At 42.7% G+C, this 25668-nt stretch overlaps 1 protein-coding gene across 3 annotated transcripts; it reads left to right on the top strand.

Annotated features, from left to right (window-relative positions):
• The first annotated feature begins 2139 nt into the window (after positions 1-2139).
• On the top strand, positions 2140-23925 carry TRAF3IP1 (TRAF3 interacting protein 1). Of its 3 annotated transcripts, XM_075283870.1 has the most exons (16): positions 2140-2428; positions 5968-6036; positions 9570-9731; positions 10484-10627; positions 11364-11933; positions 14247-14321; positions 14757-14777; positions 14916-14997; positions 15756-15776; positions 16255-16324; positions 16426-16509; positions 17021-17150; positions 17247-17283; positions 18752-18819; positions 21710-21933; positions 23292-23925. In XM_075283870.1, exons 1-16 carry the CDS (start codon positions 2306-2308, stop codon positions 23455-23457), a joined length of 2046 nt encoding a protein of 681 aa, XP_075139971.1. In that variant the 5' UTR covers positions 2140-2305; the 3' UTR covers positions 23458-23925. The 3 variants fall into 3 exon arrangements, with proteins under 3 accessions (XP_075139971.1, XP_075139974.1, XP_075139973.1); XM_075283873.1 differs by lacking the exon at positions 14757-14777; XM_075283872.1 differs by lacking the exon at positions 14757-14777 and having other exon boundaries at positions 17247-17287; positions 18756-18819.
• The last annotated feature ends 1743 nt before the right edge of the window (positions 23926-25668 follow it).

Genomic DNA, 25668 nt, shown 5'->3' with positions numbered 1-25668 from the left:
GGCTGAAGGAAGGAGCTGACACAGGTCAGCTCCTCGCTTTGCCGCTGGCCGCCTCTCTCCCTGACACATGCGGCTGAAGCTGCTCGCGTGCTCCCTTCGCCGCTGCGTCTCTCTCTCGCTGACACATGCGGCTGAAGCGAGGAGCTGACCTGTGTCAGCTCCTCGCTTCACTGCTGCCGCCGGCTCCTAGCTTGTAGACGCGATGTACAAGCCAGGAGCCGGCGGCAGCGGCGAAGCGAGGAGCTGACACAGGTCAGCTCCTAGCTTCAGCCGCATGTGTCAGCGAGAGAGAGACGCAGCGGCAAAGCAAGCACGCGAGCAGCTTCAGCCGCATGTGTCAGGGAGAGAGGCGGGCAGCGGCGAAGCGAGGAGCTGACCTGTGTCAGCTCCTTCCTTCAGCCGCATGTGTCAGCGAGAGAGGCGGGCAGAGAGCGGCGAGGGAGCGGAGGAGAAGGTAAGTTTAATGTGGAGGTGGAACGTGAATCTGGGGGCAGATGAAGGAGAGGACAGCATGACACTGGGGGCAGAGATGGAGAGGACGGCATGACACTGGGGGCAGAGATGGGGGACATGAATCTGGGGGCAGAGGTGGAGGGACAGGAATCTGGGGGCAGAGATGTGGAGACATGAATCTGGGGGCAGATATGGAGGGACATGAATCTGGGGGCAGAGATAGAGTGGACATGAAACTGGGGGCAGAGATGTGGGGACATGAATCTGGGGGCAGAGATGGAGGGACATGAATCTGGGGGCAGAGATGGAGTGGACATGAAACTGGGGGCAGAGATGGGGGACATGAATCTGGGGGCAGAGATGGAGAGGACATGAATTTGGGGGCAGAGATGGAGGGACATGAATCTGGGGGCAGAGATGGAGAGGACATGAAACTGGGGGCAGAGATGGAGGGACATGAATCTGGGGCAGAGATGGGGGACATGAATCTGGGGGCAGAGATGTGGGGACATGAATCTGGGGGCGGAGATGTGGGGACATGAATCTGGGGGCAGAGATGGAGAGGACATGAATCTGGGGGCAGAGATGGAGGGACAGGAATCTGGGGGCAGAGATGTGGGACATGAATCTGGGGGCAGAGATGTGGGGACATGAATCTGGGGACAGATATGGAGGGACATGAATCTGGGGGCAAAGATGGAGTGGACATGAAACTGGGGGCAGAGATGGAGGGACATGAATCTGGGGGCAGAGATGTGGGGACATGAATCTGGGGGCAGAGATGGAGAGGACATGAATCTGAGGGCAGAGATGGGGGACATGAATCTGGGGGCAGAGATGGGGGACATGAATCTGGGGGCAGAGATGGAGAGGACATGAATCTGGGGGCAGAGATGGAAGAGGGACATGAAACTGAGGGCAGATGAAGGGTGTATATGAAACTGGGGGAGAGATAGAGGGGGGACATATAATTTACGGGTAATGTAGGAGGATTATACTGTGTGCGGGCACATGAAAAATTAACGAGTGGGTGGAGTCAACACAAAAGTGGGCGGGGCTAAGTTTGCCGCGGCGCGTAGCGCATTTTGTCCCTCTTTCGGTTCTTCAAAAGTTGGGAGGTATGTTATACTGTGAGAGCCACATAAAGGGGTGCATTAAACTGTCGGGGCCATATTAAGGATACATTATGTTGTAAGGACCACATTAAGGGGTGCATTATACCGTCCGCGCACAAATGGACACAGATGGGAGGGGGTGGGGCCATCTTGGCCATGGATGGATTTAGAGGTGACTTTATAAGGCCATGGTGAAAGTTGAGCAGTACAAATAAGGTTCATGTCCTGGTGGATCAAATCTACATTGTCATTCTGGGTTTTCTATTACTAGACGCAGATGTGAAGCCAGAATTGTCAGGATTCAGGTTTTATTATGTAGTAAATAGTCTATAACGTTTACTCCTGTGAGAATGAAAGTCTAGAATAAACATGGAGAAATCTGACGCAAGGAAAACCGAGGAACTGAGCTAGACGTGCGGTACCGCATGCCTGAAGGGTACCAGGCTGGAACCTGACGTCACGTGACTGACAGCATTTTCAGCTCCGCCCCGGGATGTGTTACCGCTTTGTTGCCATGGCTGCGAACGCTTGGTAACGGCGGAGGCGGTGCATGCGCAGAACGGTGGGCGCTATGGATTGTGGGAAGGGAAAGGTTGGCCGGTGCTGAGAATACGGTACCGGAGCCTTGGAGACGAGTATAAACGAAGAGCAGGGATCAGCGGGGGAAGACTGGGCACACGGCAGCGCTCTACCGACAATCCTCTGGGTCATAGCAGTGACGTTTCCCGGTCACCGGGATGGATCCTGCGGTTGTCCGGCGCACACAGGAATCTCTGGGAAAGGTGATAAGGAAACCGCCTCTGACCGATAAACTGCTGGGGAAGCCGCCATTCCGGTACCTGCACGATATCCTGACTGAGGTGAGAGCGGGGCTAGTGAGGAGACGGCAACCTGTAGCCTGAGCACTACAAGTCCCAGAACTCCCCTCAGCGGCCATGCTGAGACTTGTAGTTCTCTGATGTAACCTGCTGTTGTGGGTAAGAAGAGGCTTCATCTAGGATGTGTCAGTCCCAGCACTTCACTAATGGAACATTGTATCCAGGCCTGTACTTTCTGTATCTGCTCAGTGACTACTCCTGTGGCCACCTACAGATCCCATAGGCTGGTCACCCGGCTGGATCGGGTTTCTGAAAGGCTAGTACTGGGGAAAGCTGAGTGACAACCCTTACAGGAGCTGTAACCATGGCTGTGATGGTTGTCACCAAAGATGTAACGTGCAACTTCTGTGTGAAATCTGTAATGGGGCCCCTACCTGACTTGTACCATTTAGTATAGAAGCAGGTTATATGTGGCAGAGGGACCACTGGGATCATAGGCCCCAGTAGTAACTGCTGCTGCCGCTCCCTCACCCCCTAGTGATCACTCCACTTTCCTAATACCAGATACATGCACAACACTATCACACATCAGTACAGTGGAGGACTTGACCCTTCTGCTGCTTGTCTTGCTCTTTTTCTGCCCCTGAAAGCTGTCAAAGATTGGGGCACATAATCTTACATCAGGGCACAATATCCAGGCCAGTGTCACACATGTTGTTTGGTCTGTGAGATCTGAACTGAATGTTGGCTGTGTTTCCCGGAGCAGATGCATGACCCAGTCACCCAGCATCATAAGCATCATATTGGCCTATGAGTCCCTGCAACCGCATACTGGCCTGTGATGCTAGGAGTCCCTGCAAATTCATACTAGTCTATGACGCTAGGAGTCCCTGCAACTGCATACTGGGTCTATGATACTAGGAGTCCCTGCAACCGCATACTGGGTCTATGATACTAGGAGTCCCTGCAACCTCATACTGTGTCTATGATACTAGGAGTCCCTGCAACCTCATACTGGATCTAGGATACTGGGTCTATGATACTAGGAGTCCCTGCAACCACATACTGGGTCTAGGATACTAGGAGTCCCTGCAACCTCATACTGGGTCTATGATACTACTAGTACCTGCAACCACATACTGGGTCTATGATACTAGGAGTCCCTGCAACCTCATACTGGGTCTATGATACTAGGAGTCCCTGCAACCTCATACTGGGTCTATGATACTAGGAGTCCCTGCAACCTCATACTGGGTCTATGATACTAGGAGTCCCTGCAACCTCATACTGGGTCTGTGATACTAGGAGTCCCTGCAACCTCATACTGGGTCTATGATACTAGGAGTCCCTGCAACCTCATACTGTGTCTAGGATACTAGGAGTCCCTGCAACCTCATACTGGGTCTATGATACTAGGAGTCCCTGCAACCTCATACTGGGTCTGTGATACTAGGAGTCCCTGCAACCTCATACTGGGTCTGTGATACTAGGAGTCCCTGCAACCTCATACTGTGTCTAGGATACTAGGAGTCCCTGCAACCATATACTGGGTCTATGATACTAGGAGTCCCTGCAACCTCATACTGGGTCTGTGATACTAGGAGTCCCTGCAACCTCATACTGTGTCTAGGATACTAGGAGTCCCTGCAACCATATACTGGGTCTATGATACTAGGAGTCCCTGCAACCTCATACTGGGTCTGTGATACTAGGAGTCCCTGTAGCTTTACTGTTCTGAAATTTGAATTTTCTGCTCAATGTTTTGCCCATGAAATATGGCCAACATCTGGTCTTTTATTTACCAAAGAAATCACGTCCAGAGAACTGGTGGATTCAGGCCACTGTGATCTGGGAAACTCATTCTACAGCCACATTTCCCAGACTACTCTCAGCTTGGCTGAATTGAACTTGCTGCGTCTTCAAGGTCTGTGATGCTGTGCGATCCAGCCAGATTGAAGGTATCCTGTGTTCTGACTAGTGTGTGGTGAATTGGTACACAACGAACCAGATACTCAAAATTATTTGAATAGTTGTAGACCCAAGGGAAATGTAAAAAATAAAAAAGCATTTATATTCCTTTTTCCGGCAATCTGCGCCTTCCTCCTCCGGGCACTGTGGTGCTCTTCTGTGACATCAAGTGTCTGGGGTGCCCAGATTGCCGGCTGCAGTAATGAGGCCCAAAAGAGGTGAGGTAGGTGAATATATCCGTTTTTAAAATTTTTTTTATACCTTTCTTGTGCCTACACCTATTATAATATGGGGTCTGAAGAGACTCCAAAGTATAATAATTTAAGTATAATAAGTTCAGACCGAACTGAACTCAAGTATCTGCATCGTAACAAATCTTCAGAGGTTCGCCCATCCTTAATGCTGACCAGTAGTTGGGCAGGAACTCGCAACCTCACAAATCAGTATAATGCAGTGAGTTAAGTTTGAGTTTGTCTGAGTTGTGGACAGGCCAAGCTTCCTGGAGTGCACCTGGTTGTCTGAATACAGCCTAAGCCCCCTTGCATACAACTGTATGAATAGTCAGTGGTTATCTGAGTTTTTCTCGGATAGGAAATTGTCCCATTATTTTGTATGGGCCTGTACATATGACTGAATGACACGGTCATGTGTGCAGGCCGACAGTCTGGGCCCAAAATATAGAACAGGTCCTGTTTGATTTTGCGGCCTTGCTTCCGTGGCTCCTATTCATCGAAGCACAAGACCATTTTACAGTGAGGTTGAATCACACTTGTAGTAATGTCACAGTTTTACCATAACCCTTGGGCAATACTATGGAGCTTCAACCTAGTAGTCTGATGGGACAATTTGGGTTTATGCCTTGAGTCCATTCTAACAGGATCTTCATGGTGGCCGGGAGACGTTAGAATTTACCTGCTGTGATTAAGAACGTGAGACTGGTTCATCTTTATAAGCAAAAATGGATTGTGTTAAAAAAAAATTTGTTAAACCTAAAAACCTCATTTGCTTAGACCATTACTACAACTAGAGCTCCTAACAACCAGTGGGTGCGAATTTCCTATTTAGGGTAAAATTGTTAATTCTGAAAGCGCCTGCTAAGATGGAGGTGCGAGGACTTAAGAGCAATCTTTCATAATGCAGAGTAGTCCTGGGGAAATCGTGCTGTGCTTGGTAAGTAAAAAGGCCACGGCAATTCATATCATAGTTCCGGAGCGCCCCTTAAAAAGTATTTGCTGGAAGTTTGTTCCAAACCTCAACTAATCTTTCAGTGAAATAATATTTACTGCTATTGCTTCAGGACATAAACCCCTGGAGCATAAGAACATATTGCTGGTTTAAAGGGTTAAAGGGTGTGTTACTAAATGTCTTAGTACTATAGAGTATTGTTAATAATGATCTTCACATTTGTTCTATTGGACATCCGTTGCTGATTCATATTTCACAGAAGTAATACTGCTGCATGCTGTGCGGTTTTTCGGTTCTTCCAGTTAACATGAAAACTTCTTGGCAGAGCTCATTCACAGTCAATATATTCAGATATGAACATAGCCTAACATGATGATGATATCCAACCACCTTAATATTTATGTTTTTTGTTGTTTTTTTTCTTTTAGGTGATTAGAACAACAGGGTTCTTTAAGGGCTTATACACAGAACCTGAACTGAAATCCGATAATGTGAAGGTAAGTTAGTCACTGCCTTGTATCTCTCCCTAAGTGCTAAATATTATGCTGTCTAAGGGAATGTGCACATGGAGGAAAAGTTTGCAGAAACTTTTTCCGCCGCGTGAACATTCCACGCCACTTACCGCAACAGAATGCCAATGCAGCATTGGCATTCAGTCATGGTATCCCACTCCTATGTAGGCCTGAAAGAATGGACCTACACTGGAGCGTGTAGGGATCCGCACCAAGTTAGGGCATGTTGATGTCAATGGGATTCGTTTTTGGCAGCGGATTTTAAGGCGGATTGTGCGTCAAAATCCGCTGTCAAAAAACTCTGTGTGAACATACCCTAACGATAGCACACTGACCCACTAATTTCTTTGGGCCTGTACACATGACTTTGAATTACACGGTCACGTGTCTGGGCCGCAAAATATGGAACGGGTCCTATTCCTGTCCAATTTTTGCAGCCCTCCTATTCATCAAAGCACAAGACCATTTTACAGTGAGGTTGAATCGCACTTGTAGTAATGTCAACGTTTCCGAATGCCCATTATACTATACGTTTCAGTTGCACTCTTGACACCTTTCATTGTCACAATGAATGTCTAAGAATCCATAACATGGCCCAACAATTTTCTATTTCTGTAATAGGTAGCTTATTAACAATTGTCAGAGATCAATAAGACTATTCACATTGCTTGCAAGCTGACTGGAGGGTAAAGGTTTAATGGATGGCCTTAGTAGTAATGGAGTCATCCTGCATGAGGCGTCTATATTAAAGGTTCTTCTCCAAGGTATTTTAGTAAAGTCCAGCACTTGCACATTTCGAGGCTCATAGTTTGTTTGACTTATAACTATGTGTTAGAATCTGTGAGCCTGGAAACACACAAGTGCCATTCTATATGCTGACGCTATTCCAAATGGTGGGATAAGAAGTGGTTTTACTACACATTGCTGGTATATTACAAAATCTTTTTTTTTTTTTTTTTTTTCTTAATGTAGATTGTGAACCACATATAGGGATCACAATGTACATTTTATTTCCCCTATCAGTATGCCTTTGTATAATGGGAGGAAATCCACGCAATCATGGGGAGAATGTACAAACTCCTTGCAGATGTTGTTCCTGGCAGGATTCGAACCCAGGACTCCAGCGCTGCAAGGCTGCAGTGCTAACCACTGAGCTGCCGTGTCGCCCCTCATTTTCCAAAATCTTGTAGTCCAGCAAGTAATCTGTGCACGCTCTTTTTGCCATGATGAGATATATGTATGGGGACGTTATATTTGATTTCTTATTACGGTTTATCAGAGATGGCGCCAGACCAGACTTAGGCTCCACATAGTGAAATACTGTCTCTGTGTCGCTCCTGTGTGTGTCCACGGCCTGTAATCTCTCGTGGCCGCACTCCCACAGGAGCAGAGCAATCGCTGTCCGCAACTAATGGAGTATTTCTCTGCAAGGTGTGATGTCACATGGCCAAACTTTATTTTTTTTTCCCCATTTATATTTGAAATTCTAACCTTTGCTATCTGAAAGTCTTGCACAGACTGAATAGCCCATTAAATAAAATGTGATCTTGTTCCTTTTGCTTTGTAGTCACACCATAGGCTTGGCTATGTAAATATGTGATGGTATCCTGTGAAACCAAAGAAATAACTTGACGCCTGAAAACATGGCCCATGTACACTCCCGAGCTATCACTTACATGGTAACCATCACATAAACTCATCTGCTGTTGCCCAGTTACGGTTGAATACAAGGGGAATGTACAATGGCTGATATTAATGGGAGACTGCCAGGGCAGAACATTTGTAGGAAGAGTTGTATAGTTTCCTGGGCACGGTATTAGAAGTTAATATATGGAATTATGCAGTATGTCGTGTGCTCAGCCTGGAGGCCACGTATGGACCCACAGAGGGACCTCCTGAACAACCACTTCTGCACACACATATACCTGTGTGGATTCTCAGATGTTCTTTCCATGTTGGAGTAGAACACAGAAACAGAAATTCGGCAGTACTACTGGTGCACTGTATAGCCATCTCTGAACCCTCTGAATTAGGAGGATTGGTCCCTTGACCCCTGTTTAGCACTGCAGAAAATAGTATAAGGGTAACGTGGTAGTCTATGCATATGGAGCGCTCCATTGTAGTTTATGGGCGTTGTGAAGTGCTAGACTGTTACCAGTATTACCCATAATCTACCATGGTGAGAGTCACGGGCACAGTCTCCTCTTCTGTGCAGTGCTGTTTGATGATTCCTATAAGTGGAACCTACTCCTTATACGTACTATATACCATATGTCATATAGTTTTGATATACTGTAAATGTTTTACTGTGGCCATTGGGAGTGGTAGTATGATAGTGTCCTTGCCTAGAGAGAGAGAGAGAGTGTGAGTGATCTTTGCAATGCAGTGAACCCTATTCTCCAATTTACCTTCATGCAATATACTGGTGTCACATGCAGCCGTGATGTAATGTGTAATTATAAATTGTCCATCATTCTTTATTATTATTATTGTAATGTTAATATTGAAGAGGAGGCGAAAGAAATAATGATATTGCAATAAGGTTACATACAGTGGCACTAAGGCACTGCAACAAAACTGCTGTATAATGGTGTTGTATAATCCAGGCCAATGGATAGGACGGTGAGCCTAGATCTAAGCTGTATTAATCCACAGACTAAGGTCATTACAAGGTTTGCAGGGCATCCAGTCTGTTCATTCTGTAAAGTGAAGTCAGCACCTCCCTAAGAAGCCTGTCCAGTTATCGGGCCCATTCTGTGCCGCTACTGACACCCATGTCTCTGGATATATTGCCCTTTGTTTTGTTCCTGTGTTTTAAAGGGGTTATCAAAGACTATATTTATTTCTCTATCCTTAGGATTGTCCATTAGAGATAGGCTCCCACATCGATCAGCTGTTCTGAGCTTATACAGATATAACTATATATATATATATATATATATATATATATATATATATATTATTTTTTATTTATTTATTGCAACAGCGCTATTCGTTTGCAACCAGTGTCAGACCACCGCCGACCTCAAATTAACCATTTTATAATGCTATGTAGTGTCCCAGATATACTATTGCAGCTCCCATTCAGATGACTGGCCTGGCCACAGCACAGTATACAGAGCTATCTGCTTTCAGCTCTGTACACTGTAGAACAGCTGATTGGTGCAGGGGCTGGGTGTCCTCTCAAATTAATGATCGCTCCTTAAGCTCCTATTTAACTCCCTTTAACTGTTTGGTCTAGGTAGGTACTGTTTCTTCTTGTGATCAGTTATTGTTGTAGTCCTCCTTATACCAGGTATCGGGCCAACTTTTATTTTCCAGGGTGCCATATCCATCTTCATAAGGATTTCATACAATGCTTTTGATTGTGTCTACATCATTAATAAAGGAAGGTTTTCCAGCACAGCTAATGTGTAACCAAAGGTTTATAACCATTTCCAACAAGTTTGGTTATTTCCTCAACCCACATCATTGAAAAGCATCACCCCAAATTAATTTTGCCTTGTTTTCCATCCCAGGATAAAGATGCCAAAATCAGCTTCTTACAGAAGGCGATAGATGTTGTTGTTCTGGTCACTGGGGAACCTCTTCAAGTCAAACCAGCTCGCGTTGTGGCCGGGCATGAACCAGAAAAGACCAATGAATTCTTACAAGCCATAGGAAAATGCTGTATAAATAAAGTAAGTGTCTGACCTCAACTGGCCACTTGGCTTTGAAGGAAGCATTAAAGGACTACTTCCATCTTATAAAACTGATGGCATATTTCAAAGATCTGGCATCATTTTATAAATGGTGGGGTGCTTCCCTTTGAAACACCACAATCATGACAAAAAAGAAGACGCAGTTCTGGCTAAGTACTGTATTCCCTTCCCTCCCTCCTTCTGCACAGCAGCTTCGATCACCTTCATTATGAGGTACTTCAGCCTGTCAGATTGAGGTGAGTCTTCTGATCTCTCCGCAATTAAACCATTTTTTTTTTAACCAGACACGAAGTCGGACATGCAGGACTTTGTGTCTGGTTAAAAAAAAAACCTGTTTTGCCGCGGAGGCCAGAAAACGCTCACGGGCGCTCACTGACTGCCGGGTTTCCGTCTCCTGTCCAGTTTTTCGGACAGAAGACGGGGACTGGGCGCAGATGTGAACCCGCCCTAAGGGTTTCATACAGTGTTTCGTGCACTGGGGAGATGTGGTGACGTTATTAGTCCTGAAGCTGCTAGTGGTCAGCCAAGTATAGACACACTGCTTGCAGAACAACTTCACCTTCAGAAATGGGACTGAGCAATGTAGCAGTTCTGCATATTCAGAATCCATACTATTTTAACAATGCAATGCCAAAAAAATATATTTAACTCCTTAGAAATGGATTTAGTTGGTTCTATTAGTAACATAATTCCTGCAGTCACTCCTTTGTACCATTCATTTCTTTAACCAGTTATCGAGCGACGATGCAGTGAAGAGGATATTGTCAGGAGATAAAGTAGACCTCAGAGGCAAGCCACCATCAAGCTCAAAATCTCAGGACAAAGAGAACAGAGAGGCAAAGGATGAGGAGAGGAAAAGTCACAAGGAGAAAGAAGTAAGTTGGAAAAAAACACTTGAATTTCGTGAAGATCAGGGCGGGTTCACACCTGCGCCCAGTCTCTGCTTTGTGGGTTTCTGTCTTCTGCCCGACAAACCCTGACAGGAGACGGAAACCCGGCAGTCAGTGTCTGCCTGTGAGCGTTTTGTGGTCTCCGCGGCTAAACAGTTTTTTGTTTTTTAACCAGACACAAAGTCCTGCATGTCCGACTTTGTGTCCGGTTAAAAAAAAACGCTGCGGAGACCACAAAACGCTCCAATGAATCGGTTTGAAAGCTGACTGCCGGTTTCCGTCTCCTGTCCAGTTTCTCGGGCAGAATACGGAAACCTGAAAGCGGAGATCGGGCGCAGGTGTGAACCCGCCCTCACAAAGCATATTCTCCTGCAGATGAGTGAATTTGGAAAATCTGGTCTATACATCGACTGGAGTTCCCAGTTCTAACCCAGTCAGTAGCAATGTACAGACAGTGGAGCAATGAGGGGCAGGGACTCCTAGCGTCATAGCTTACCCAGATTCTGGACCACATTCGATCCGGTCATTTTGGGCTGTATTTTCCATTCAGTATTCAGATGTAAGGGGATCAGTGTGTAGCTGTACACTGCACTTTCCCGACACATGTGCCTAACTTATGTACCTAGTGCATGGGTTACACTTTTTTTTTTTTTTTTTAATCTCATGAAGCTGATGATAAAATGTCTCTTATAAATTTTTTTTTTTTTGCTTTGCTTTTTAGGACAGAAGAGAAACTGAAATCAGAGAAAGAAGTGGAAGCAGAGATAGGAAGGATAGACAACTCAAAGATGAAGAGAAAGAGAAAAAAGAGCGAGAAAGGAGAAAGGAAAGGGAGAGAAATGGAGAGCCTGAGAGAGATGGCTTGCGGGAGGGAGAGAAAAATGAGAAAGAAAAGAACAGAGTGAGAGAGTCCCGCTCAGAAACAGATAAAGAAAGAAGTAAAGAAAAGTCTGAACGAGAGAAAGGCAAAGAAAGGGAGAGACGAAGTGATGGGAGTCATGGGAAAGAGAAAGACAGAACGAGAGAGAAAGGAAGAGAGCGAGACAGAGACCAGGAAAGAAACCCGGACAAAGAGAAGGATTCAGAACACCGCAGTCGTGACAGAGACAATGATCACAAGGAGCGTAGTAGAGAGCGGGAGCAAGAAAAGTCACGAACCCGAGATAGGGATAAAGAGCGCAAAAGGGAAAGAGATCCTGAGAGGGAAAGAAGGAAAGAACGTGAAAGGGATAAAGATTACCAAGGAGGAAGAGATGACAAGCCACACGATGAGGAAAGGATCGAACGCAAGGTAACTATATGAGCTGCCATTATTGGGGTACTGGTGCGTAGTAAATGTGGAAGTAATACATCCAGTTAATCATCTAGGCGTCTGTGAGAAGGTGAAATCACTTTTTGGGTCTTTTCAGATCTTGTGTGAACATATTTATGTGTGCCAGGAAATCTCCCAATGCACACAACAAGCATAGCTGTAAGTTCCTATAGACCTGACTTAGTCTAAAAGAGTCTTCTTTTGGCCCCATTGGGGTGATATGGACAGACATACCTCTTTTTATACTGTATAGGAAAGTGTAGCAGACTGTCCAATACTATGGGGCCTTGTCAATAAACATGTTGCCATATATTTGCATATAGATCAAAAACCTTGTTATAATGTGTTTTTTTTATTTTTTATTGTGTGACCAGTAAGGGGTGCATAATTATATTCATGCAGCAGCATCACAGACTGAAAATCCAGTCGTTGTTGTCCCCGGCTAGATTTTTTTCTTATTATTACAGTGATAAGTTGCTAGCTTAGTTATCCCTGCACTGGTGCTGGGCAGCAGCAGCCTTTAATGATCCTTTCTGTGGAGCTGTAGAGCAGGTTCTGGTAATTTGCATCTATATGCAATGCTAGCAGTTGTAGCGCATGTGAGTAGCACGTTCAGGTCTTCAGAGCTTGGAGATCTCTCGGAGTCTCTCACTGGCTGCAGCTTATTGCTAAGCAGCAACCCAAACATATTCAGGCCGCAGCTTAGCAAACAGCAGGGTCAGAAAACAATTCATTAGGGAGTGTGAAGTTCTCTGATGAGTCACTTCAATAGGAGAAGCTAGGCTATATGGCAACATAGGCCTGGATTTACACTGTGCTGTATTGCTTTAGACCTGCATGCAGTTTGTATTTGCAGTTATAAGTAGCACATGTTATTATGCCAGTAAGTGCTTTTTTAGCTTAAGAACTTTGTGCAGTTTTTCATTGCAGTGATTCATTACTATACATGTCGCCTGTATGCTAATTATCATTAATCTGAAGTTCTCTGGTTTACTGCTTGTTGGCATACACGTGACATGTATAGTAACATGTTTTACTCATTACTGAAGTTATAAAAACGGTTAAAGAGGACCCTTCACGTCTTTAGAGATTGGCAGTATTATATACCGCTACAAAGCTGACAGTTTATTGAAGTAGGGCTGGGCGATGATCCTACGCTGTAATGCCCACCATTCTGACAGTGGACTAACAGCTGACTGTCAGCTTTCTAGTGGTATATTGTGGTCCGATCTCCGAGGACATGAATGGTCCCCTTTAAAGAAGATTCGGTCATTTTTTCCATCTTTTATCTTACATGTATGGCTATCTTTCGATCTAAAGTCTGAGTTCGCACAACTGGGATTCTATTGTCATCATATATGTTGATACATTCACATATATATCCCATTATTGAAACAAGTGACAAAATGGTGATTTGATTCCACACAGAGTATAAATAAGAAAATGACGTTTTCAACCTGTGCTCGGGGATTTTACGTTCTTGTGTGTCACCATGATGTATGCACTTATAGATTTTGTGTAATGTGTACCAGTTTATAGTTTGTAATAGCATGCAATTTAAGGGTCTGTTCACATGTCTAAACTTTGTCAGGTGTTTTTCTGGGCATATTATCCAACATACACCTCCAATAGAAGACTCTGACGTATGCTACTGGGTACATGAGTTTTCTTGAAAAGTTGTAGTATCTGCAGGGTCTTGCTTGGCAGTCTATTCTATGATTGCATAAGCTTTCATACATAATGTCCTATCAGTTTTTGGTAGGAGAATCAGCCCCTCCTATCTGCATTCACTTTGAGAAAAGATCAGATCCTCCTCCTTCTACTCACTGTGAAGACGTCTTGTTTATCTAATGTATTTACGGACGGACCTTCCCTAGTAACAAGTAGTGAACTGCAAATTAGTTAGAAGAGACACCTAGTGATAGGAGAGGTTTCCCAGGCATATTTTTAAAGTTCATTACATTTTGGTCCACAATGACATGTTCTATTAAATGAGCCTAAGTTCTCTGAAAATTTAGTAACCATTTACAGAGGACTATGAAATAGAATGGTAGTGGCTACCAAAAAAATTCCTCCTGAGCCAGAATCCGTGGAGTGATACCTATGGAAGGATGCAAAGAGGTGGAGTGTTTTCATGGAAAACCATAACTGATAATGTCTTTCTATACAGCTCAAAGAAGGGCTACAGTCCTAACAGGGGACAATCTTTTATCTTCTGTCACGTGTCTGTAGCCATATGGGATATGTTTGGTTTTGTTACCCATTTCTCATTGATCTCTCTCCTTTATACAGCATAAAGCATTAGAGGAGTCTACAAGGAAAACCACTGAGGTCTCTTCAGAAGAAAAACTCATTACAGATAAGGAGGTATTTGCATAGTAGCGCTGCCTTCACCATATTCCATTTATAATGTAAACAGGAGGTTGTACAGCCATTCCCTAGTATCCTGAGACTTGGCGTAAGATTCTGTTGGCAGTATCGGGTTCTAATAGGGTCTCTCAGTCTCAGAGAAATATAAAGTTTATTGCGGCATAAATTTTTAACTCTTGTTAAAGGATAGTTTACATGTGCTGATTTTAGACATCCTTTATTAAAAATGTATGTTAATTGGGAGGAGGGAAACGGTACAACTCCATATTGAGAAGCGTCTTGCCAGTTTGTGCAGGCTCATAGCGATTAGTATGAAATAGATTGTATTGCTGTGCAGTTCATCTGCTAGTAGTTTGCCTTGTGTGACTACTTGCATTATGGCTACATCTTGTAATTGTAATCATTGTGTTTGTTTTTGCATTGTCCGTGGAGTCTTCTATTGCCGGAGATGAGGTATATTAGCTGTCTCTGCCTGGCTCCTCTACTCTAGTATAGATCACTGTTGGTGTGTTTCCCAGTTCCTCTTCGTATGTGTGTAAAATATAGCACTAGTTTCCATTTATTCACATGATCAACAATATTGTGTTTTAGAAGTCCCTTGTCCAGTCCAAAACTTCACGACCATCCGCCTCAAAACTCCGAGAGAGAAGACCAGCAAAACTTAGCAGTGAAGGTAAGATAAATGACAGGCTGCCACGATATTGAAAAGCCTTTGGATAAAGAAGAAATCACAGAAGAAGTGTTAGTACTCCTTGGGGCAGGTTCACACAGGAATTTTTTATTAAATGTAGATTGTGAGCCCCATATAGGGATCACAATGTACATTTTTTTCCTATCAGTATGTCTTTGTAGAATGGGACGAAATCCACGCAAACACAGAGAGAACATACAAACTCCTTTCAGATGTTGTTCCTGGAGGGATTCAAAACCAGGACTCCAGTGCTGCAAGGCTGCAGTGCTAACCACTGAGCCACCGTGTTGCCCCACATACAGGAATTTGAGTTGGTTTCTGCCTCAATTTTATCTCCAGATTTTGGCAGCAGAAAGCCAAAAAGCAGAGCTTGAGTGCTGGAAAAGAAAAATGTCCACCACTGCCTCCCATTGAAAACCATACAGAAAATCCACTTCAAAATCAGCTGCAAATTCCTTTGTGTGAACCTAGCCTTAGTTTTCTGCACATATTATAAATCAGCTGAATGAAACCAATTCATGTGGCTTGAAGAACATCTGAAATATTGTTCAGTGCTAATAAAGCATTGAACGCATGATATAGTGGTGTCATCTTTTTTGTATTATATACTTGCATTGCTGCAGCAATATTACATCACAACTGTCTGCAAATGCCTTTGGTATACACCAGGGTAGATATTGTATAGGGTTATTTGTCTCCAAGTTTCAGAATTGTGATCTCTACCATTTTTGCTTTTACAGGAGAGGCTGCCAGTGATGAAGGTAAGATCCTTTTATTTTCTTAGTAGTATTAACGTATTCGTATCCGATAAAAGAAAACACGTCCTTTTGTCCCCCTTAAATAAAGCTATTTGGTGGGAAAGGGTCTTCTAAATAAAGGAGGTGATTAACAGGGCTGTCCAGTCCCATGATTTTGTTTTTTTTTTTTTTTTTTTAACCTAAAGCTTATGTTGTTGTAAGACAACAATGAGTAACGCTCCCCTTACTGATCCTGTGCCACCACCGTATCAATGGTTTCCAGCTTCAGTGCTAAAGCTCTGTAATATGAGACTGGCACGGAAGTGTTAATACATCATGTAACTAGTGACTGGCCGCAGAGGTTACCTGTCGAGTCAAAACCTCATTCCTGTAGCGCTGTAGGCAGAGTCCTTGTGACCTAGTAAATGATAACATACAGGATAAGCATTTTCAATATTAGTGTATGGAAATTATTATTATATGGTTTATATCCTTTCTTTAGAAGGTGGAGCTGCGGAGTTACACAATTCAGAACATCATGATATTGCCGAGGCAAATATTGCTGCACAGAGGTAAATCCCTACTGACCAGTAAGCTGCACTTCATACGTGGCTGAAAATGGAATTGATCATTTGTACAATTTTTCATTTTCCTTCTCCATTATTTGTTGTAGAAAAATCCCTCGGCCTGGAAGTGCTCGGCCAGCACCACCCAGAGTCAGACGTCAAGCCAGCGCAGAAGTCGTCGTTCCAGAAAGGTGGGTAGGAGACAGAGGCGTAATTAGAAGTTTTTGGGCTCTGGTGACAAACTTTACTATTGCTACAGCTTGGTACTGGGGATAATATCACTCCTTAAGGAAAGAGCGCCTTTATAGGCATATGGAGATTTACAAAGCCATTTTCACTCCATTGGGGGATTATGGGAAATATGCAAATAGAGTTACTGGTTTGGCTAAACCTCGCATCATAGCAATAGGCTTGTTGAAAAAGTCATGCATGATGTTTAAGGGGGCTGTCCCTAGAGGGCAGCAAGCCCTGGAAACATCCTGCAAAACAGATTTGAATATTTCCCATACAGCTTGGTACGTGATTGTGCTTCCATTGCAGCTACTTATAATACTGCTGATCATTTATGTCGCATCATGGGCCAACTTGTATCTGCCATTTCTGAATTCCTTGCTATTGGCGATCTTCCATGATGTAATAGAGAATAAATGGTTTGTTATAATATTGGGGAGCCTGTTCATTTATCTGCATGTCTTTATATAGGGTGAGCAGTGGAAAGGCGGTATCCAATGTGATTGTTGACAAGCAGAAAGATGATGGAGATGATGACGATAATGAGTTTGTGGTTGAAGAAGCTTCTCCTCAGTTGACAGAGATGCCCAAAATGGAGCTAGTAAGTGTCATAGACAATAAAACTGTGTGACGTCAGATTACAGAACTGCAAAAATAAAACAAAAAAAAAAAAACCCTACCTGTTTTTCTTTTTCAGGAGCCAGAACTGGATCTCCCTGGAGATGAGAAACATGGTAAGTCTTATTGAGTACATGGTTGGTTGTTAGTAAGATTCTGTAGAGGGAACTCAATTGTATCAAATGCATCATGAAACTATTAGAAAGTAACACTCCACAAAAAATGTTTACTTTCCTTCCAGCTACGGTATAGCGGTAGTTGACAAATATTATAGTGAAAGTTAATCCTTTTACCCGTGACTGTATTTGTGAGTTGTCCACTCTGTTCTGGTAGACGGTCACGTCATATGAACAGCAATATGACTCCAACTTACACATTGTCTTATGTTGTGACAGAAAAGGAGTTTTTCTTTATTAATTGCTATGAGTCTTAAACTGAGGCTCTTATGGGAATGAGTAAGGAAACAGACATCCTATCCACACTGTACCAACTGGATAGTCATAGTGCTGGTCACATGACACAGCTGAGGACCAAAAGAGAGTGGATAACTCATAACAACCACCAGAAAGAGGAATTTCTTTCATTTATTCATTCATTCTCTATGGAACTGCTGGAAATAGCTGACTACAGTACTGAGCTATCTCCTGCACTCTGTTCCAAGAGACCCCAACACATCAAATAGCTAGGGGATAATGTAAAATTATCAGAATGCTCTTTTAATTTCTTATTTCCTTCACACAAAGAGTTAAGTAATAAATATGATTAATGTCAGATTCATACAGTTCTTTTTGGGTTTAAAGAGAACCTGTCACATTGACAGTGCGGTCTGGGCTGCAGACAACGTGACAGAGTAGCAGGAACTGAGCGGATTGATCATACGTATCTGTGGACAAGATTCAGTATAATTGGGACTGTGTGGAATAGAAGACTTAAAGTTGTTGTCCAGGAATTGGACAAATCGCGGAGGAGGTCAGAGCAGATCTAGCAAAAATAAATTAATAAATATATCATACCCTTCTTGTCTCAAGTCTCCTTCACTGCTGGAAGTCTTGTCCTGAACATGACTGTTTTTAGTTATTGGTGGACTTAGCAGCCGCAGCGATGAATCTGGTGACGTATGTCAGTGACACCACTGGGACCTTTCCAGCTGCTGCTGAGGCTGATCATGTGCAGTGCAGGACTTCTGGTGGTGAAGGTACGGTGCACACCTGAACGGACAGAGGCGGCAGACTTCAGAGCACCAGGGCAGGGGAGTAGGATATATTTTTTTTATTATTAATGTGACACCCTCCCCAGCCTGCACTTGATTTTGTCCAATTCATGGACAACCCCTTTAAGTGCAGCTTCAATAAAGTAGTGGAGTGCTCACTTACTGCATCACGCTGTCCAACATTCACTTTACAAGAAGGCAAGAAGTTACAATAACTGAGTGTTTCTTTTCCTGTCTGTTCAGTCAGCAAATATCTCTGTCAAGATAAAATTTGCTAACTGAATAGCTCTGATAATAGAAATATGGTGACAACTTAATCTCCCATGTGACATTCATTCTATAAATGCTGAGGTGTTAACTTCTATTTTTTTCAGGAAGTCTTGTTAAGAAAATCTTAGAAACTAAGAAGGACTATGAGACCCAGCACGATACAGCCAGTAAGGTAGGACCTAGAACTGAACCCTTCGTTTTATTTCAGCTCAGAGGTTGTTTTGTCTTTTATTACCTTCACTACAAGCTCTTTGTTAATATTTTATAGTTTGTTTTATCTTATCATCCTTTCTGTAATGGCTGCCAAAATTGTGCTAGCCCACTAATATATCCACCGTAATATCAATACATGGTAGTGCTCTGTACACAGTTTCCACATATGCCGTTGTTATTCAGCATTGCAGGTCCAGAGGAAAATTGTTGTTTTAAAAAATATGCAAATGAGGTGAAAAAGCTTTTCTCAAAAAAAAAAATAAAAATCTGAGGGCATTTCCGATTTCCCCCAGGCTACATTCTGTCTACTTGATTTCTTCCCCTAACTACTGCCCAAATCCCTTTAACCCTTGCAGTCTCCATCATCTGCACGTTTGGAAAAGCCAGCAGATGCTCCTGTAATGTACTTGTTAGGCTAAGTTTACACGGGGGGCGGCACGGCGGCTTTTGGCAACGAGAGTGACACGGCGAGCCGCGTCACTCCTGGGTCAAAACCCGCCTGCCATGACTTGTCGCAGCTTTCCCCTCCGGAGCAGGCTGAAATGAATGGGCCGACTCCGGAGGTTGCTGCCGCGGTTTGTTGAAGCTCTGCTCATGGAAAAAAGTAGCCTGGCGGTCTACATAGACCACCATTTTGAGAGGACGGATTATGACATGGATTACGCGCCATAATCCACCCCCTTAGTGCCTGTGTGAACGAGCCCTAAGGGTCCATTCACATGGAGGAAAATGGTGAGGAATTTGGTGTGGAATTTCAGTGCTGATAAAAAAAAAAAAAAACAAAACTTCAATGGGTTTTTTTCCACTAACGGAAATTTGTAGGGGGAAAAAAAAGCTAGCAGTATCCATTGAAGTCAATGGGAGGCTTTTTTTTTCAGCGCCAAATAAAGCGCCATTTTCCTCCGTGTGAAAAGACCCTAATAGAGGCAGTCCATTTGCTGTACGTTCTTGAGGCCATTATCCATAGCAGGTTGTATACCATGCATGTTTGTTCCCAGCCAAGAAATTTCAATGACTATGGTGGCGTAGTCAGCAGCCAGTCCTGTCAATCAAGGCTGCCGGGAGGATTTGGACATGATTTATAAACAAGCAATTGCTGGATTGGGGACCACCCATAAGGCACTGGCCACCTAACTTGTATTCTGCGTTCAGGTTGACTTAGTCTGCAATTTATTATTAAAGAAAAAAAAAAAAAGGGCAGCTATGAATGACCACAATGGAATACATCCACTTGTTGCTCAGTCTCCTACCAAGCACTGGGAGATTTTATGTATAGGTATAGATCATCTCACAGACTTCCAATGACATACTGGGCTTGCTGTAGCCTGAAATGACATACTAGTTATATCAAGTCCATTACGTGAAATTATATCTCATATCGGAGAGAATCCATCTGTGCTCAGTCTGCACTTGCAACTCATTATACCCCCAGTCTAGATGGGACTTGTAGCAATAGAAATTGTTGTTTCTCTGGCAACAGAATTGATTTGACTCGGTTTAGTATACAGACCCTGGGAGATCTGCAGATCTTCAGCTGGAGAAGGGAAATTATAGCTTTAATAAGCTTCCAGTTAGTGGACTCCGATGACCACAAGAGCTTGAGCTGTTACATGTGAATACTTCTCCTGATACTCTGTGTTTTATGACGCCCATAAATCATTGATAAAAGCTTAGTATGTGGAGCAATATTGTGGTGTGCAATAGTGAGAAGCTCCAGGTCATAGACAATTCAGTGCATATTAGTGTAGGAAAATGGATATATGGGGGTAGAGACCACTGACAAGGTACTGCATCATACAAGGCTACATTGGTGTCCATCATGCAAGGGATCCAACACAGGGTTGTAGCTTCCATTTTAAAAATAAACCATAATGCAGATGTGAATAGAGTCTAAAGATGGATTGTGTTTTTTATTTTTTTTATGAGATAATAGACACTTCATACTTTACTGCACCATTTTCATGAGACGGTAACTTTACGTAATGCCATCTATAAGAAGGTTATCAAGAACCCAGAAAGGGATATGTAGAGAATGCTGCACTGGAAGAATCATCTAGCACCACATGACCAGAGCAGTCATTGTTACCTGTTTAGAGGGTGTGCATGGGGACGGTTAAAATTGCGATTGAAAAGTCATGTGTTTTCACCAAGGATGGAACTGGAGTCACTAGGCTTAGTATCCTAAACCTTGGACTGGAAAGTCCTTTGTGCTTTGAAAGTGTCATGTATATTAGTGCACCACTGATGGGGACATGGAACGTCCAAGGCTACAATCTGTGGTTGAAGAAGACAAATGAGCAGCAGTTATCTCCGATCCACAGGCCATAACTGCATGATTGCTGGGGGTCTGACCTTTAATGGGGTACGTCATTGACACAGCACAAAGCTGAAACTGTCCGTTCTCATTCTAGCGTTGTCCTGGGCAGTGAGCTAAATCTTTGCCCTAGTGAAGCATAGCCTAGCTATGACTGTGAAATATTTATCTATAGATGTAGATTGTCTCCATAGACCTTTACTCTTGTTTCCACGTACTGGACATCTGGAGCAAACATAGAATTTATCCTCCTTGGCTCTTACCTATAAGATTTGCACTTAGGAGGCTGAGTTTTGTTTTCATTTAAATGATAGTCTCTTATTTGTAGTATTTTTTTTAAAGGAAATCTCAGAAAGTTACTGGCCTGTTAGACAGGGGTATACGTCTACTTTGGAAGAAGTGCACATCTGGTCCTGAGCTGACACTAGTGAATAGCCCTTTTCATTTCTTCATTCCTGTATAATGATGTCAATGTAGGTACGACTGTCTTGCATTCTAACATGTTTTTGTTTTTTTGTTTTTTTTTTTCTTTAAGGACAAACTACTCGTGACTGATACTGGAAGAAAAAAGGAAAAGGATTTGGTGACAAGAGAGATAGAGAAACTAAGGGGCTCCATCCAGATTTTGTGTCGCAGTGCTTTACCACTTGGTAAAATGATGGACTACATCCAAGAGGACATGGACACAATGAAAAATGAATTGCAGACATGGAGGACAGAGAACAGACAGCACGCTGAAGTTCTTCTGCAGGAACAAAGGTACGGTATTAGGTTTAGGCGTGTGTGTATATATATATATATATATATATATATATATATATATATATATATATATATAATTATTTTTTTTTTATTTTTTTTTTAACCGTGGGAGCCTATGCTTGATGAATGCCACTCTGTTAGCATAAACATTTCAAGGTGTCTGTTGTAACTTTGAGGCTAAGGCCACGTATCAGGATGTCCCCCATAGACATCCCACCGAAACTGAAACAGCTATTTTTCCCTTCAGGTTTTATTCCTGTGGCATTGCTAGTGGATTTACCTGCTTTGGGTTCAAAACCCACAACACAACACTGTGCGGCAGGTTTTTTCAGCAGTGTGTAGATGTTGTTTATTTAACTTGTATCTCCAGTTCTAAAAAAGACTTTTCATAAATGAATAGAACAGGTGAATATAAGAAACTATGTAATATATCTTATTAAGGAGATCTGTTTCCTTCACCATTTATTCTCTTGCTCCTTATCTTCAGCCTGACTGTTTGTTTACATTATATCCATCTGTATATTCAGCCTCGCACACAGACGTCTATGGAGAAGAGAAGGGTGTAGTAGGAGGCTGCTGTCAGCTAGTTAATTGATTTATTGTATCATTCTGTGTAATGGTAGCCTCTTATCTACATCCTAGCAGTATTAGAAGCACTCAGAGTAGTTATTTGAGTGTATTTTCTAGTAACTTCCTTTCCCCCCCTCATGTTTTCATCAACTAAGCTGTAGAAAGTAATTTGGCTTGAAAAGTGGAGAAGAAAACAAATTTAATTAATAAGATATATTAGAAACTTTCTTGTATTACTGCATACTATTTGTTCATGCCAGGTTGTTTATAACTGAAGGTACACTTTAAATGCTATCCAGTACACTGGTACTTTATATTACAGAGGTTAGAGGACAATGCCATGACCTAAATCTGCCAAATATTTGACACGTCTAGGTGTGGCCTGCCACCAGTTAGCATTCATATGGCCAAGATGTTGCACTACTAGTTGAAATTCAGTCTAAGTACCTTCCCCTGCTTCTTTTGCTAGGTCACACAAATAGGATAACCTGATAGGCTAAGACAATGGGTGTAATATAGGGAGTAAGCAAAATTCTGCCGCAAAGCCTAAATGGAGTGGTATTACCCATGCATGACCAGGGCCTAGTACAGACCCCAGCAATCTTTACATTTATTGCCAGTGAATAGGCAATAAATGTTATTCATCCGTCACCTTCAATCAAGGATTGTAGCTCCTGATTTGAGACTTGTAAATTTTTTTTTTTTTTTTTTTTTTTTTGACTTAACGTGTCCTCCTCAGTCATACATTACAGCACATGTGATTGTATCTTTTCCTATGTTCTCAGCGTCACTGACACAGCTGTGGATCCTCTCAAGGCAGAACTTGCCGAACTCGAACAACTGATCAAAGAGCAGCGAGATAAGATATGCACAGTCAAAGGGAACATACTAAGGAATGAAGAGAAAATCCAGAAGATGGTTCAGGGCATTGGAGTGTCTGGCAGAGACTGACTTATACACTGACATTCTCATTCCATCTCGCAGTGAAATACTTTGTATGTTTTTACACATTCAGTCATAAAATCTATTTATTTGGCTTTTGTTCAGGGTGAGTGCTTATATTCTGTGCATTGCTTGGGAGGTGTTGTTACCATTTTCCTTGTAAATGGCTGCCTCCATGTTGAAGCGCTCTGCTGGTCATTGGTTGGTCTCCATAGACTGATCCCTAATTACTGGACATTAACAGATTTCTAATACAATATATAATCTTAAAAAAAAGTCAAATTTCCTTCAGAAAATGAGTTAGTGAGAAGCAATGTCACCTTTGGTATTTGTTTTCAACCATAACACATTTTGGGAGAAGCAGCCGATAATTAGATTGAACATTAGATTGTTGGCTGATTATACCATTTTATTTCTTTATTCTACATAGGCACAAAATATGTCCAAAATGGACATAAGTTTAAGCGATAACATCCTGACGGCCTGAATGCACCAGTAGAGGGCGCATAAGAGCTTGCATATTGTCAGTAATAAAACTATATGCAGTAAGCTCTTAAAGGGGTTTTCCAATCTGTTTCAGCAGCTTTACCTGCTGTCTTCTCACTTCTTGAATCCCCCCCCCCCCTTAGCTTGCTGAACAGCTATTTATACTTATTATAATTACTAGAAATCTAATATAAATGCAGATCAGATAATATGCACATGCTTGTAGAGACAGGACTCCCTGTTATCTGTGTGTTTACATAGAGAGATAACAGACTTGGCTTTATCAGCAAACTGCAATTAGCTGAATGGAGTGTCCAGCTAACAGTCACACAAGTCCGTGGTTATGCACACGCTATGTGACCAATGGGAGGAATAATTTCACAAAGCAGGCAAACAAAGCAGCATTGCAAAAGCAATATATTTAGGAAAAGTCTTCAAGTTACATAAGCTACCTGTATAGATCGGATTCTTGAGATGGGACAACCCCTTTAAGCTCCATCTAGTGGCTGGAAGCAGTCAGTATGTTATCTTGCATATGTTTCTCTGCAGGGAATTTGGACCTTAATATCAGAAATACTGAGCGCAACGCAAACAGAAAACTTCAATTTTTATCCACTAGGATATGGTTAAAGTGAAATATAAAATATATAAATTTGATAGAAACTATGTTGTCCTTGAACTATCCCATTATGTCCTATGTGACATACATAGCTAACCATAATCTCCAGGAAACAAAATAAGTGGCTTACATTTAGTAGCCAAATCTATGGCATGTATGATGTATAAAGCTAAATTTGGGACTCAAATGCACAATAAGGCTCCGTTCTCACGGAGTAACGCGCCGCTCATTAAGACACGTATACACGTGTCAGAGCGCGGCGCTTCAAAACAGATCCCATTGACTTCAATGTGTGCCAGCTTATGTGTGATACACATTGAAATCAATGGGTTACAAAGCCTCCCATTGATTTCAATGTTACGCGCGTAAGCCGGCACACATTGAAGTCTATGGGATCTGTTTTGAAACGCCGCGCTCTGACATGTGTTTACGTGTCTAAATGAGCGGCATGTTACTCTGTGGGAACGGAGCCTAAGAGGAGTTTACTAACACATAGGTGGCGCATCTAAGGCACAAAGCCCAAATTTATACTGAAGATGTGCTACTTTGTTGTTTCCATGCCCCATTTGCCATTTTTGTAAGAAAGTGAATAGGGTGGGGATAAAGCGTCTTGATATTTCTGGTGTATCTTATGACAGCGGGGCAATGGATTAAGGCTGGTGGAGGAAACCCCGTGCTTAATAAAATATCTATTTAGGTAAAAGCTTGAACCTCAAAGTCCATTTGTGAGTGTGCTATAGGTCCCTGGGTGGTTTCCTAGATCTCATTCATCTGGTGTTGGTCGTAGGTCTACAGTGGGCAGCATTCAGTTCATACCTAGTTCCTTCCAATAATGCTTATGTCCATTATCATCCATTTGGTCCTTGTTTATAGACAGACTGCTGCTATATGGAGTCAGAAACTTCTGTGTTGCACAGATGGATGATCAAAGATAGGAGATACTGACTGCAGATTTTTATATTTTGTTGTGTACAAATTATTTATATTCCTATAAATCACATGATAAAACTTGTGTGAACATTTTGTAAAACATTACAGTCTATCAAATTATGTTTTAATGTTTTCTATAAAATCTATCAAAACAGGCTCCGTCTCTACTCTATTGTATGCTCCTG

This window comes from Leptodactylus fuscus, chromosome 8 (assembly GCF_031893055.1).
Source record: "Leptodactylus fuscus isolate aLepFus1 chromosome 8, aLepFus1.hap2, whole genome shotgun sequence".
Taxonomy (NCBI): Eukaryota; Metazoa; Chordata; class Amphibia; order Anura; family Leptodactylidae; genus Leptodactylus; species Leptodactylus fuscus.
Note: the sequence above shows the minus strand (reverse complement) of the source record. Positions and strands in the feature narration are given on the sequence as shown.

Coding starts and splice junctions, on each gene's coding strand:
- TRAF3IP1 (XM_075283870.1), top strand. CDS start 2,306: ATGGATCCTGCGGTTGTCCGGCGCACACAGGAATCTCTGGGAAAGGTG. Junction 16,325..16,425: donor GCAAATATTGCTGCACAGAG/GTAAATCCCTAC, acceptor TATTTGTTGTAG/AAAAATCCCTCGGCCTGGAA. Junction 16,510..17,020: donor GAAGTCGTCGTTCCAGAAAG/GTGGGTAGGAGA, acceptor GTCTTTATATAG/GGTGAGCAGTGGAAAGGCGG.